At 57.3% G+C, this 12,079-nt stretch overlaps 4 protein-coding genes across 4 annotated transcripts; 3 read left to right on the top strand and 1 right to left on the bottom strand.

Moving 5' to 3' along the window:
* Nucleotides 1-639: 639 nt before the first annotated feature.
* Nucleotides 640-1,586, top strand: ACO1O0_000755 (ubiquinone biosynthesis protein COQ11; the record flags this gene model as incomplete). Its single annotated transcript, XM_083190251.1, has 2 exons — nt 640-749; nt 821-1,586. The coding sequence occupies 2 exons, from the start codon at nt 640-642 to the stop codon at nt 1,584-1,586; spliced, it is 876 nt and encodes a 291-aa protein (XP_083054110.1).
* Nucleotides 1,587-1,726: 140 nt separating this feature from the next.
* syf2 (SYF2 splicing factor-domain-containing protein) lies at nt 1,727-2,623 on the bottom strand (the record flags this gene model as incomplete). The annotated part of the gene is made up of 1 exon (XM_083190250.1): nt 1,727-2,623. The coding sequence occupies one exon, from the start codon at nt 2,621-2,623 to the stop codon at nt 1,727-1,729; it is 897 nt and encodes a 298-aa protein (XP_083054109.1).
* A 705-nt stretch (nt 2,624-3,328) lies between these two features.
* Nucleotides 3,329-5,212, top strand: ACO1O0_000753 (uncharacterized protein; the record flags this gene model as incomplete). Its single annotated transcript, XM_083190249.1, has 1 exon — nt 3,329-5,212. The coding sequence occupies one exon, from the start codon at nt 3,329-3,331 to the stop codon at nt 5,210-5,212; it is 1,884 nt and encodes a 627-aa protein (XP_083054108.1).
* A 5,068-nt stretch (nt 5,213-10,280) lies between these two features.
* Nucleotides 10,281-11,047, top strand: ACO1O0_000752 (uncharacterized protein; the record flags this gene model as incomplete). Its single annotated transcript, XM_083190248.1, has 2 exons — nt 10,281-10,420; nt 10,489-11,047. 2 exons carry the CDS (start codon nt 10,281-10,283, stop codon nt 11,045-11,047), a joined length of 699 nt encoding a protein of 232 aa, XP_083054107.1.
* Between the last annotated feature and the right edge of the window lie 1,032 nt (nt 11,048-12,079).

The following is a 12,079-nucleotide window of genomic DNA, read 5'->3' as shown; positions in this document are numbered from 1 at the left end:
CAGCGTCATATGGCGGGTTTTATTAGAGTCTCTCTTTTGGTATACCAGGAATTGTATGCTGCTCTCGCCTTTCACCACTGGACCGCTATGGCGAGCCTGATGCAGCTGACCATGCGAGACCATCTTCACGATAAGTCTCTACTCGCATTATGGCAACAAAAGACTGCTCATCTGCTTTGATGCAAATACACAGCCTTCAATTAATGGCCAATGTCCGTAGAGAAGTTATATGATGTCCTCCCATGTCGCTCAAAGGCAGTAAGGCAAAGTCCAGAAATGCCGGATTTGGTACCTGCAGTTGGCAGGCCCCACCCAGCCAAACGCAGGTCCCTGAGGCTGAACGCGTCCCTAAGGCTCGATCGACCTCGAGAGAAAATGGTGATCTCATCAAGCTCTCATGATCGGAGCCACCCTTCACACTGAGACATCACCAATATCGTGGCGACTCGCTCGTCATTCTCAGACCTGGGATCCAAATAAACACCACGTCTGTGCAGCTGTATCGGGTCCTATCCTCGTTGAGGGAAGCTCAATTCAAAACGGAACATCTACCTACCTACCTTACCCAGCTCTCTTGCGACTGATCACGCCACTCTGAACGACCATCATCACCACCGCCCCCCGGCACCCTCACTCACAATGTCCAAGGCTGCGGCCAAGAAACTCGTCGTCTGCGGAGGCAATGGCTTCCTGGGCTCCCGAATCTGCAAATATGCCGTTGCCCGGGGCTGGGACGTCACCTCCATAAGGTAAGCTTTCTGCTCTACATAGCATCTCCCATCCTTCGAGCTCCCTCTTGCTCACCACACACACGCGACAGCCGCTCCGGAGAGCCTCGCTGGGAGAACGTCACCTCGTCGCCGTCTCCCCCGACCTGGTCCCGCAAGGTCACCTGGGAGCGCGGTGACATGCTGCGCCCCTCGACCTACTCGCCCCTCCTGCGCGGCGCCGACTACGTCGTCCACAGCATGGGCATCCTCATGGAGGCCGACTACAAGGGCCTCGTCTCCGGCCGCGAGTCGCCCCTGACGGGGCTCAAGAAGGTCTTCGCCGCCTCCCGCGACCGCGGCGTCAACCCCCTCGACAGCAAGCCGGGCGAGGACATCAAGCCCGTCAACGCCAACGACCAGTTCTCCTACGAGGTCATGAACCGCGACAGCGCCATCGCCCTCGCCAGGCACGCCAGCGAGGAGAAGGCCGAAGCATTCTGCTACGTGTCGGCCTCGGGCGGCGCCCCCGTCCTGCCCCACCGGTACATCAAGACCAAGCGCGAGGCCGAGAGCACCATTGCTTCGACCTTCCCAAACATGAGGGGCGTCTTCCCCCGCCCGCCTCTCATGTACGATCCCTCCCGACCCATCACCATGGCCACGGCGGCCATGGCTGGCGGTGGGACCATCGTCAACCAGCTGACGGGCCGGTACTTTGACAAGTTCATGGGCGCGGCCGGCGTCAAGCCGCTCAAGGTTGACACGGTCGCCGAGGCGATTGTTGAGGCGCTCGCCGACGAGAAGGTGCAGGGTCCCATCGAGGTACCCGAGCTCGAAGAGCTGGCGGCAAAGGCCTGGCGAAAATCCATGTTGTGAAGGCCGGAAGGCCAGAAACAAAAAGTTGTATCCTTGTATGTTTGAGTATTTATTATAGACAACGCTAGACTGTACAATACCACCCTGCTTTGAGCGGACACGCCCCGTGATAACCAATGATCTTCCCCAAAAATGCTCGCTCATATCCTTGTGCCGCGCTCGAAGCTGTCCCGAATCTCCTCCGTATACTTGTTGTAGAACCGCGACAGCTTCTGGTTGAACTGCTTGTTCTGCTCGTTGATGTACGTCACGTCGCCGTCGTCGCCGCTCTGCGCCATCCTCTCCTTGCGCTTCTTCATCCTCTGGTCGTCGGCCCGCTGCAGGTCCTGGACGAGGCGGTCCACGGCGGCCTTGTCCGGCTTGTTCTGGGCAAACGAGGTCGAGTCGGCCGTCGAGTAGAAGGACCCGTCCTTGTCGATGGCGATGAGCTCGCCCGTCTCCGTCTCCACAATGTCCAGCCCGCCGGACGCGGCCGCCTTCTCGATTAGCGCCATCTTTTCCTTCTCGTAGTGCTCCAGATCCGGGTCCAGGTTGCGCAGCTGCCGCTTGTAGACCTTGTTGCTCTCCTGGTGGTTGTCCCGGAAGGCGTTGTTGTCGCGGTGCGCCTCCTTCTTGCGCATCCGCCGGTCCCACTTCTCGCTCTCGTCGACGGTCCAGTCCCACGCCCGCTTGCGCTCAAAGTCGCCGCCCGCGTCCTCCACCTCGGCCTTGAGCAGCTTGTGCGACGCAATGTCGCGTTTGCGGTGCAGCGCCTTGAGCTGGCTGGGGTCCGACGCCAGCCTCTGCGACTCGAGCGTGGCCTCCTTGAGGTTCGTCTCGGAGCTGTTCTTGGCTCGCGCCTGGAGCGCCTTGAAGCGGGCCATGCGGTCGGTTGCCTTCTTAGCCTTGTCCTCCTCCTCGCCTGCCTTGTCGTCTGTTATTTGGGCACCGTCATCTTGAGTTTGTGTCCCCTCAGTGGGTTCCTGTCTTTCAATGTCGGCCTTGGGATCCTCCTCCGACTCGGGAGAAGTCCTGCGCTTCTTTGCTGGCGGGGCCATCGGGACTGATAATGTTCTGGCTGGGCTCTGGGATGTACTAATTCTCCAGTTAAAAATTTTTGCCGGAGGTGCCAAGTTTAGGGTGGTTGTTTATCGTTCGATGGTCGTTGTCGTCGTGTGTGAATAAATCCTAAGAGCAACAGCATCTAGTTGGCAGTGACGTGGGGGCGCGGGCATAAGTCATTGCGCTCCGACGAAGGAGAAATATGTGTGGCTGGGGGGGGAGGGCGCACCGCCACATTGACATCTCGGCCTTTTGCTGGCAGCTCTGGCTGGGCGTTCCACTTCCCCAGATGTCAGTCCAGCGGGCATCGAGCTCCGATGCGCTAAATCTTAGGGGAGTTTGGGGAAGCGGGCCCCCTAGTAAGGGCCACTGGCCCGCTATAGACAACCCTCCAGCTTTCCATATTACAGCAAGGTAGGTAGGTTGGCTGGCAGGCACAGCTGATAGGCACAGCAGCGTGCTGACGTGCGCTCGGGGTTCCAGCTCAGGGCCGACCCGTTCAACGGCTCGCGTGCTGGGCCAAAACTCTCCCCCTTCCTCACATTGAACACATTGAACCCCCTACAATATTGGCCCTCTCAACGCCACGTCGTGAAACATTGCCGCTCTGAACCTGCAGGACTCATGCCTCGTCACGCCCACTCATTCCCCTTATGACAGCTGCAGTGAGCCTCACTAGAGCTCACCTAGCCGCCACAAGCATGAGCCGTCGTATCGCGCCATGCCGACGGTACTTGTCCACCACCACAGTCGCCTGCCTCAACTCCACCCGCGCATACGGCAGCCCCCAGCGGACAAAGTCATTCGTCAGGCACGTCGACGAGGATGGCGAGGTCTTCTACACTGTCGCCACCAAGGAGGAGGGCAAGGACCTGCCCCGGCGGCTCCGGTCCAACAATCTGTTTGAGATGCCTAACCTGGTGCTCGACCTCGACGCCGCGGGCGGGAGGCATGTCCGCGAGTTCAACCAGGGTGATGAGGCTAGCCTCGCGGACACATGGAGCCAGACGCCGAGGCGCAAAGCCGTCAGGGCCCGCATGTCATGGATGCTGAGCAACGTCGGCACCTCGCGGAGCAGGACACTCGAAATGAAGGCCAAGAAGACGCACCCCATGCACATCACGGACTACGACATCACGTCTGCTGCTCTGAGGGGCCTGACAATAGGCATGGAGGAGAGGAAGGATCTTTTCCCTAGCTGGCAGGGGGGAGGTCTACAGAACCATTCGGGGACGGAAGAGCACAAGGAGGTGGGCCAGGAAGACCATCCAGGGAGGCTCGTTGTGACGGCTCTCTCGCAAATGGACCTGAGGGTTAGAGATCGCCTACCAACCGCCGCTAGTCCCGCGGCCCAGGAACTCGTGCATCCCAGCAGCGACGTCTCGGGCATCAAGCATCTGATTAAGGAAGGCGACCCGCGCAAGAGGCCGGACTACATGAGGAACCTTCGTATGGACAATGGTATCCCACTGTACACCTCAAAGAACGACGAGCAGTTGATACGTTGGGTTATGCTACGTCAGTACAACAGCAACTACACCAGGGAAATGGAGAAACACACGCCCCCAGGCCGGGCGGAAGTTGTGAAAGCCATCAACTCGTTACCGTCCCCATATGTGATGAGGAGACACGTTTTCAGCATCCGTCGCATCATCTTTCAGAGCCTCGCTACTGGGGCCAATTTGCGAGTTGACGGGACCAGGGGAAGAAATGTGCCACTGGCGATTCGAGATTACATTGCGCGGGTTCTCGACAAGTTCGCGGACAATTATCCCCCTCACTTTGATGTCCTGACTTTTGCCAACAATCTTGCAGAGAGGCTGCCGGATAGGGACGGGGACATGGCTGCCGCCTTGTTCTCGCTCCGTCTGAGAGCACTGGCTGGCATGGGACTCCTAGGGCCCACGAGTGCCCAGCTCGAACAAGGCGTCACCTCCGAGATGTGGGACAGTGGCGTTGACCTGATGGGCGACGTCTCAGCTGCCATGTTCTCGTGGAGTCTAAACCTCCAACAGAACCCGGTGCTCCAGACCCAGGATGGGCAACGGAACCTTTTCAGTATCCTCACAGGTTTTGGGGAGACTGGTGTGACTACGTCCACCTCTTTGCGCAGCCTCATCCTGGACCCGCGAAGCCACAAGGGGGAGAATCCAAACATTGCCCGCCTCACCGTCTTTGGCCAATACATAGAGATGCTTGGCACCCTCAAAGCATCTAGGACGCTGTGGATGGAATGGAAATCGGCCTCGGGCCTTCTGCAGGCAGCCCAGGAAGAGGACCTCGAGCAGAAAGATGCTCTCGTATCTTACATCACCAGCTGCTTTCACAGATCGATTCTGGGACTCGTCGGGGTGACCGAGTTGCCCGGCGAGAGTGCCGGTCGGAAACCGAGTCTAGAAAACCGTGCAGTCATGGATTGGTCTTCAATCCGTGCCCAGGATGCTGGGCCTGAGCTTGAGGGCCGTGAGCTTGTGGAAACTGGAGGTGCGGGTGGTGAGCTATCTGTTGTCAAACGCATTGAGTTGATGAAGATGATGGATCTTCCGCTAAAGGACTGGCTAGAGAGAGTCAAGAGGTGGTCGTGACGGGCTGTCTGTACAATACTATCTGCATTAGCGGCTCACACTTGCAGCGATCTTCCCTGATACCAGCAAGCATCATGCGCGTTTAACTAGACGACAGCACGGATTATGTACTATTACTATGTGTGTTAATCAGTCACTCAGTTGAAGTTAACATTAGACATTCCAAATAGTGGTTAGTATCCCAAATGCATTGGAGAGACTTGCAAGAATTTTTCGTTAGATATCCATGAAGCAGGCTACAACACACAAAGATCCTTTGGAATCTGTACGAGTACTTTGGCGAGCCATTTATTACACTCAAGCCCTTGGGATCGCATGTCGCGTAGGTTATCGGGGTTTTCCCCAAGGTGGACAAAGGTCCCCCAAGGGCATGGTGAGACGCCAGCATGCCACGTCGACGAACCAAAACAGAGGGCCATATTGCACGACACTGGAGATGGCCATGAACCGAACCTTTCCGCAATGGGCGTGCGTTGATGCCCGGCAAGACGAGGCGCGCTTCTGCAGGTTGAAAACTCTGTCGCGGGCGCAGTGATACGCAGTGTTTGCCACCGAAGGGTGACAACGACACAGTCGGGAGATGGCGGACGGATCTGTCTCTGGCCATCGTGATGGCCGGAACAACTCTGGGAGCTTGGCTGTCCGTGCCCTTCCCTTCCCAGCTTTTCTTCTCACCGTCTCTTTTCTGTTCGACGCGCGCGCCCCCCCCGGATATTCTGAAAGGTTTTTGTGCGCACAGAGCCAGCTGGAGTCGGCCCCGCTGGACGCTTCCGGATTCCGCATGCCGGTATTTTATTAGAGAACCGAGGGTACCCAGCCGATGTCAACCCCGGGGTCGCAGGAGGCTGGACGAGTGCATGATTGTATCGCTGGCCCTTGAGGCGTGGTCATGTATCATGATGTGGGCCAAGGCCAGGGAAGAGGTTCGAGATGCCAGCGTCCTTCTTCTGAAGTTTTGTTGCATGCTGCAAGGGAGAGAGGCTCGACCGCGCTCCGGCCGCCCGGACGGAGATGTTCTGACCGCCGGCTATTACCATGTACGAGTCTCGTAATAATAAGAATTTCCCCTCACGGTCTGTCGCAACCTCTGTTAGAGTCGCAAATTGCCGAGCTCGACAGGGCCCCAGCAAATAGGGTGGGCGCACGGCCTTGATGGGCTCGAATAGTCCATGGCTCCGCGGTTCACAAATTGGATGGCCACAAATGGACCACAAAGGCCTGTGGGCAGCAGCCGCCATGGAGTATTCTTGGTGAATGGAGGCGGAGGAACGGTGGGACCCGTTGGGCTTGGCGCTCTGCCGTCTCCCTCTCCCCGAGTCCCGTCTGGAATACTCTCCAGTGCTGCACTCTGCACTAATATGCACAGAGAATCGGGCGAGTAAAAGAGGGGCGCGCCGAAACCGCGTGGTCCACCCGACACGGTGGCATTTCGTGTGGCCGAAGAGGGTAGCCCGAGGAGAGCCGCCCCTTGAAGTGGTAGACGGTATCGCAGTGTGTTGAGCATTACAGGAGCTGATCACAGGCTGTTGTCCTCGTACGAGTGTAATCAAGGTGCCATAGGGGGGGTCTCCTCCAGCCGTAAAGTAACCCTCCACCCACACTGGTGGGAACGATGCATCAACGGCAGACGGCCGGGTGCAGCGGTTAATATTAAGAGAGGAGGAGATAATGTTATAACAATAATAATAATAACAATAGGTGCGGATAGAGAATGAGAATGTGAGACTGAGTGATATGAGCCCCCCACGCCCCCGTCGCGAGGCGGCTCCGCAGGCCGAGTACCGGTAGATAAGGCATCATGTACGTTCGTCCGAGTATGTAAGGTCCTCTGCGGCTCTCGTGACACTTGATCGGTTGGGATAGGAAGTCCTGCGGGCTTTCGCTTCGCCCGCAAGGCCCGGGTCACGATGCGAAAAGTCGGCAGCTCAAGGCCGTTGGCAGCGTCACAGCGTCACAGCGTCACAGCGTCGCAGAATCGACAAGGAACCCCGCAATGATGACGCAGACGTGGTGAAGCGCAACTTGTTGGCCATGGTTGGCAATTTTGCTGTCAGAAATGCCCCCGTCATCAAACAAGTCCAGCAAGGTCCCAAGCCAGCAAAAGGCCATCAAGGCTAGCAAGACCAGCAAGTACGAGTACTCGTAGGCTGCAGGGCCAGTAAAGTGGGTGCGTGGCTCACGGATCCGGTACTTGTGCCTTCCGGGTATAATATTACTACATAGTACCATCAGTTGTGCAGCATGGAAGTTGCCCAAGGGTGAATGCTCTGTATTACTCTGACCAGGGGCGGAACTGGCGTGATTGATTCTGGAAACTGGGAACTTGGATCCGTCCAAGGGGCCGCCAGTTCCAAAAATGGAAACGGAAACAACCAGCCATCATCATCGCTGGAGGGTGAAAAAGTGAAAACTGAAAACCTTGATCGATTTGCCCCGTTCAGTACGGGACACTACCTACTAGAGATTGTGGGGTCGGTTTCTCGGCCTTTCTAAATTCTCGCGCCAGGTTGCGCAATAAGACGCGAGCCGGAGCAGGGGCCAATGGCATTCCTGGGTCGTCTAATGAGGGTTTGCCAAAAAGGAAGAAAAAAAAGACTTTGGAAAGAACCTTGGGAAAGACGAAAGACCACCGATCGATGGCGTCTGTGAAACGTGCTCAGGAGGGTGGATGAGGTTTGGTACCTGATGACTGCTGGCAGCTAATGGCAGCAAATCCGGTAGCACCACCAAGTCTCCCACCAACCACCAACCACCAGGGCGTGTGCGGCAGGTGACCTTGCTGCCCCTCCCCCACTGCCAATCCCTCCAGGAGGCCCCTCCAGAAGCCCAGCAGTGGCTGGCTGTGCTGCAGGGCAGGGGCAGGCCCCGCTGCGGCCTGCCGCCTGGGTGTGTGTCGTGCCTGACAGCCACCTAAAGCGAGCTCACTGATCCATCATCCAGGTGCATTCATTCGTGATTGCCATTGTACCGTTCCATCCCGTCGTGTTTTTCAAATCCTTTCCATGGCCGACACGACATGTCGTTATTATAATACGTTATTATTGCGGGGGTTTAATAATAAAGACCACGCCACACTCCCCCCAGTTTCCTGTCTCAGTCCTTCGTCTCCCGTCTGTCATCTGACCCCCTATTCGACTCTCAGTACTTCGTGCTTTGTGCTTGACCGCCTATTATATAATATCTACTACAACGGACACGCAACGCCACCTGTCAAAGCTTCCAGAACGTGGGTTCTGGACTAATACTTGAGCGCCTCTGTCCTCGTGCTACGACAGCTCTGCAGGCGGCTGCCTTCCGATTCATCAGCCATTACGAAGTACCTTCATTCACCTCGCACCTCTTGTCACGGCCCACTCGGGCAGTCGCTGAATACACGCCCTCGATTGACACCCGGCGATTGGCCGCAACCTCCCCACCGGAAGCTCCGTCACGGTCCTCGCGGACGTTGGAGGACAACGACGTGAACGGCGTCCTCCACCTGATTGAAAGAGGCTTCCACTGTTCCACAGGCTGGGTGGGAACCAACTAGGGAACCCACTGGCAAGACTTAGGCGACGGCCCTGTAGCGGAGTTCTCGCAGCAACCAACAACTTACAAGACCTACGAGTAGTACGCCGCTTAAACCAGGAATTGCTCCGCTTTCGGGTCCGCTGGATCAATCACGACACCGAAAAGAGTCACACGCCAACGACCCAGGATCGCAGAGGCCACTTCTGCCCTTCGTTGGCAGGGACGCAGCACGCGGGACTCAGGAGGCAACAGCACTGAAAATTTTCGGCTGTCGTGGACGGCTTATCTATTGTGGTCAGCGCCATCAATAATCATAAGGCAGTTGGAGATACGACGAGCAGACTTTTCCCCCCCTCTTCTCCTTATTAGTTGCTGCGAGTATTATTTGTGCTGCGTACGGAAAATACTTCGTACTTGTACCTTGCGTCAGCCCTCTTGCAAGCGCGCACATCAAGGTACAAGCACGATCCGAGTAGCTTCCGCCGACGTTACGCCATCCCGTACGGGTCTGATACGGCAGCGCAAAACTTTATCGCCCTCTGGTGGCCACCCGTGCCCTGGAAGTTTGTCGTTACTGGCCCTGCTGGCCTTACTGGCCTCAACCGGCGCTATTACACTGGCCTTTGCGGGCATTACGGCATTGCGGCATCGCGCAACGACGTGCATTACGTAGGTCCCACGCCCAGGTTTCCCAGTCTGACACCCACCCAGCCTTGGAACTTGGCGGCCTGGCAACTGCTGGTACCTGTAACCTACCGGCCTCACACGAGACCCTGTCGATCAGAGGTCACAACCACCACTGCTACGCCAGTCCACCACACCATTCCCAGCTGCATCTCATTGGGCTTGAAATAGTCCTTGCCACCCGCGCAGGATTGCCCCCCGCTGGTTCCCTCCCAATTCCAAAGCCGTTGCACAAATACCCATATACATATCTGTACAACAGGACCCTGTTGCCTTGAACCTGCCCTCAGGCCATTCCGCATTCGGCCAGCACTATCAGATCCAGCAGCAGTGTACCACCATCAGTCATACCGGTTCCACCACCGAGACTCGTCAGTCATAAGTGACACAGACACTCGTTTGGAGGAGGAAGAAAAAACAAAAGCTGCTGCCCAATTCGTCATCAAACACGACGTGGGAATCTGCGATATCTGAGATATCACCATCCACCACCCACCTGGATTGGCAACGATTGCCCATCATCTGCAGCAGGGCCTCCCCCCTCGACGCCGGTCTCGGGTCTCTGCCAGTGTGCCTACCTGCATCGCCTATCTCCAGGTCACCAGATCCCCTGCACTGCAGGCTGGCACCATACGAGGAGCACCATAGCAACACGGCCAGCGCCTTGATACGCCGATATCAACGTGAACGCCCGCACTGCACACTTGCACACTTATACCTCGACACACAATCTCCAGCAGCCCGCTCCAACACCCTCCGACGCCACTCTCCACCACGCTCTCCAGATCCGATGCCTCACCAAAGACGAAAGTCGGGGCACATCTCCGCCAACACTTCCTCCACAGACCTGCGGAAGACGGTTACCGTCTCCGACATGTCGAAACCAAAGCGCCCCGCCATGTCCCGCCGCCAGACCCCCGTCAGCGCCCAGAAGCTGGGACGCAGTCACCGGGAGCGTGAGAGGGAATGGCAAGAGACGTGGGACGACGAGCGCGAAAGCTTCCCCCAGTATTGGTGAGTTCGAATGGGCCCTCCCTCCCCTCCAATTGCCTCGGTGGATCGAGTGCTGACACCTCCCATAGCATGACCTGCGAGAAGCAGTTCGTTCCCTACGATGACCGGGGCCTCTACTGCTCCGAGACGTGCCGCCGGGTAGACCAGTCATCCGGTTCCCAATCGACCATGCCTCGAAGCTACGCTGCAGGAAACTACCCCTTCTACTCTGCCAGCTCCCCCGAGCCCAAAGACATCATCCCCCAGGCCTCGCCCTCGAGGCCAACCTCGATGCACTTCAGCAGCTCTCCTCCCACGACGCCCGGCACCGCCACCTACCACTCGTCCGCCATCTCCGCGCTCCGTTCTCTCAACCTCAATGCCCGCCCACCCAGCCCGTCCTCGCCCACGGGCAGCAGCAACAGCAACCTCTGGCCCTTCGCCGGCCGCAGCGCCGCCACGAGCCCCAGCACATCCTACTCGCGCCCGTCAGCGCCATACCTCTGCTCCACATACGATGGCAACTACGGCGGTGGCTACTACGGCCTCAGCGCGGGCGGGATGGACCGGCCTCTACCCTCGCGCAACCCAAGCGGACAGGCTCGGCCCAAGAGCATCCAGCTGGTCACGCCCATGGTTGGGCGGTGATAAGGCGACCTGGGCGACCAGGGGCCTTCGACCAACGTTTGGACTGCCTCGGAAACCCCTGAAGCAGTGCTGCCCGCCTGGCGACTTCTTCTACTCGAGTGTGGGGGTTAGTGTGGGCGAGGCGCTGCAGGTCATGCAGTCAACCAACCCGGCCTCCCATGGATGTCGACCCGATTGCGGGGTTGACAGGCCTTCGAGACGACCACCAAATGCACCAATCCACCGGGAGGAGCATCGTTATCTCGACCAACACCCGGCAGGCTGAGCACCCAGACGAGGCGAAACCCACCCACTCGCATTGGGCTTGTTTTCAACAACTTTTCTTTTCCTCCATGGAACGGCGTTTAAAAAATATCACATATCATATCATCTTATCGGCGGGGAGTAGGTACGGCACGGCAATGGATTTTTATTTTTTTTCTTTTTTTCTTTTCCACCTGGGACTTTGATCGCTTCAGGGAACCACTCAACGCACTTCTTTCCGAGGAACCTCGGCGGGAACTAGCCAGATCGGCAGGACCGGCGCATCCGCCATTCCGCCTGAGGACGGGGCCTACTCTTCCAGCCGAGAGCCGAGTGGAGGAGAGAGAGCCTGGGGCCCAACAGAACTATGCCAAGGTTCCCTTTCCCCACGGGGGAGCAGGAAAGAGAGAGGGCGCGCTGTTTTTTGCAATTTAATCACACGATATATATTACGTCCCCTCCATCTTGGCGCACTAGAGCAGAAATCACGAAAGAACGAAAGGCATGGCATTTGACGAAGCGTTGGGCATGATTCATTAGGGTTAAAAGACAATTCACGTTCAGGCATGTGTAACATACATGGTACATATTTACTATATGGGTAGATTAGTACGGTAGGAGGGAAAGGGAGTCGGATCACTACATCATCACACAAACCAACACCTGGGGAGCACAGCACCCGGGTCGATCCATTCCACAATAGGATCACTTGTTCCTTTTCCCTCGAGATGCAACCGACGAAGCCGTGTTTCTTGATACGGGGCCCCGAAGCCCCAGCTTCTAGACCCT

This window comes from Amphichorda felina (genome assembly GCF_050947745.1).
Source record: "Amphichorda felina strain 45539 chromosome Unknown scaffold_1, whole genome shotgun sequence".
NCBI lineage: Eukaryota > Fungi > Ascomycota > Sordariomycetes > Hypocreales > Bionectriaceae > Amphichorda > Amphichorda felina.
The sequence above is the reverse complement of the archived record's forward strand: the minus strand, read 5'-3'. Positions and strand labels throughout refer to the sequence as shown.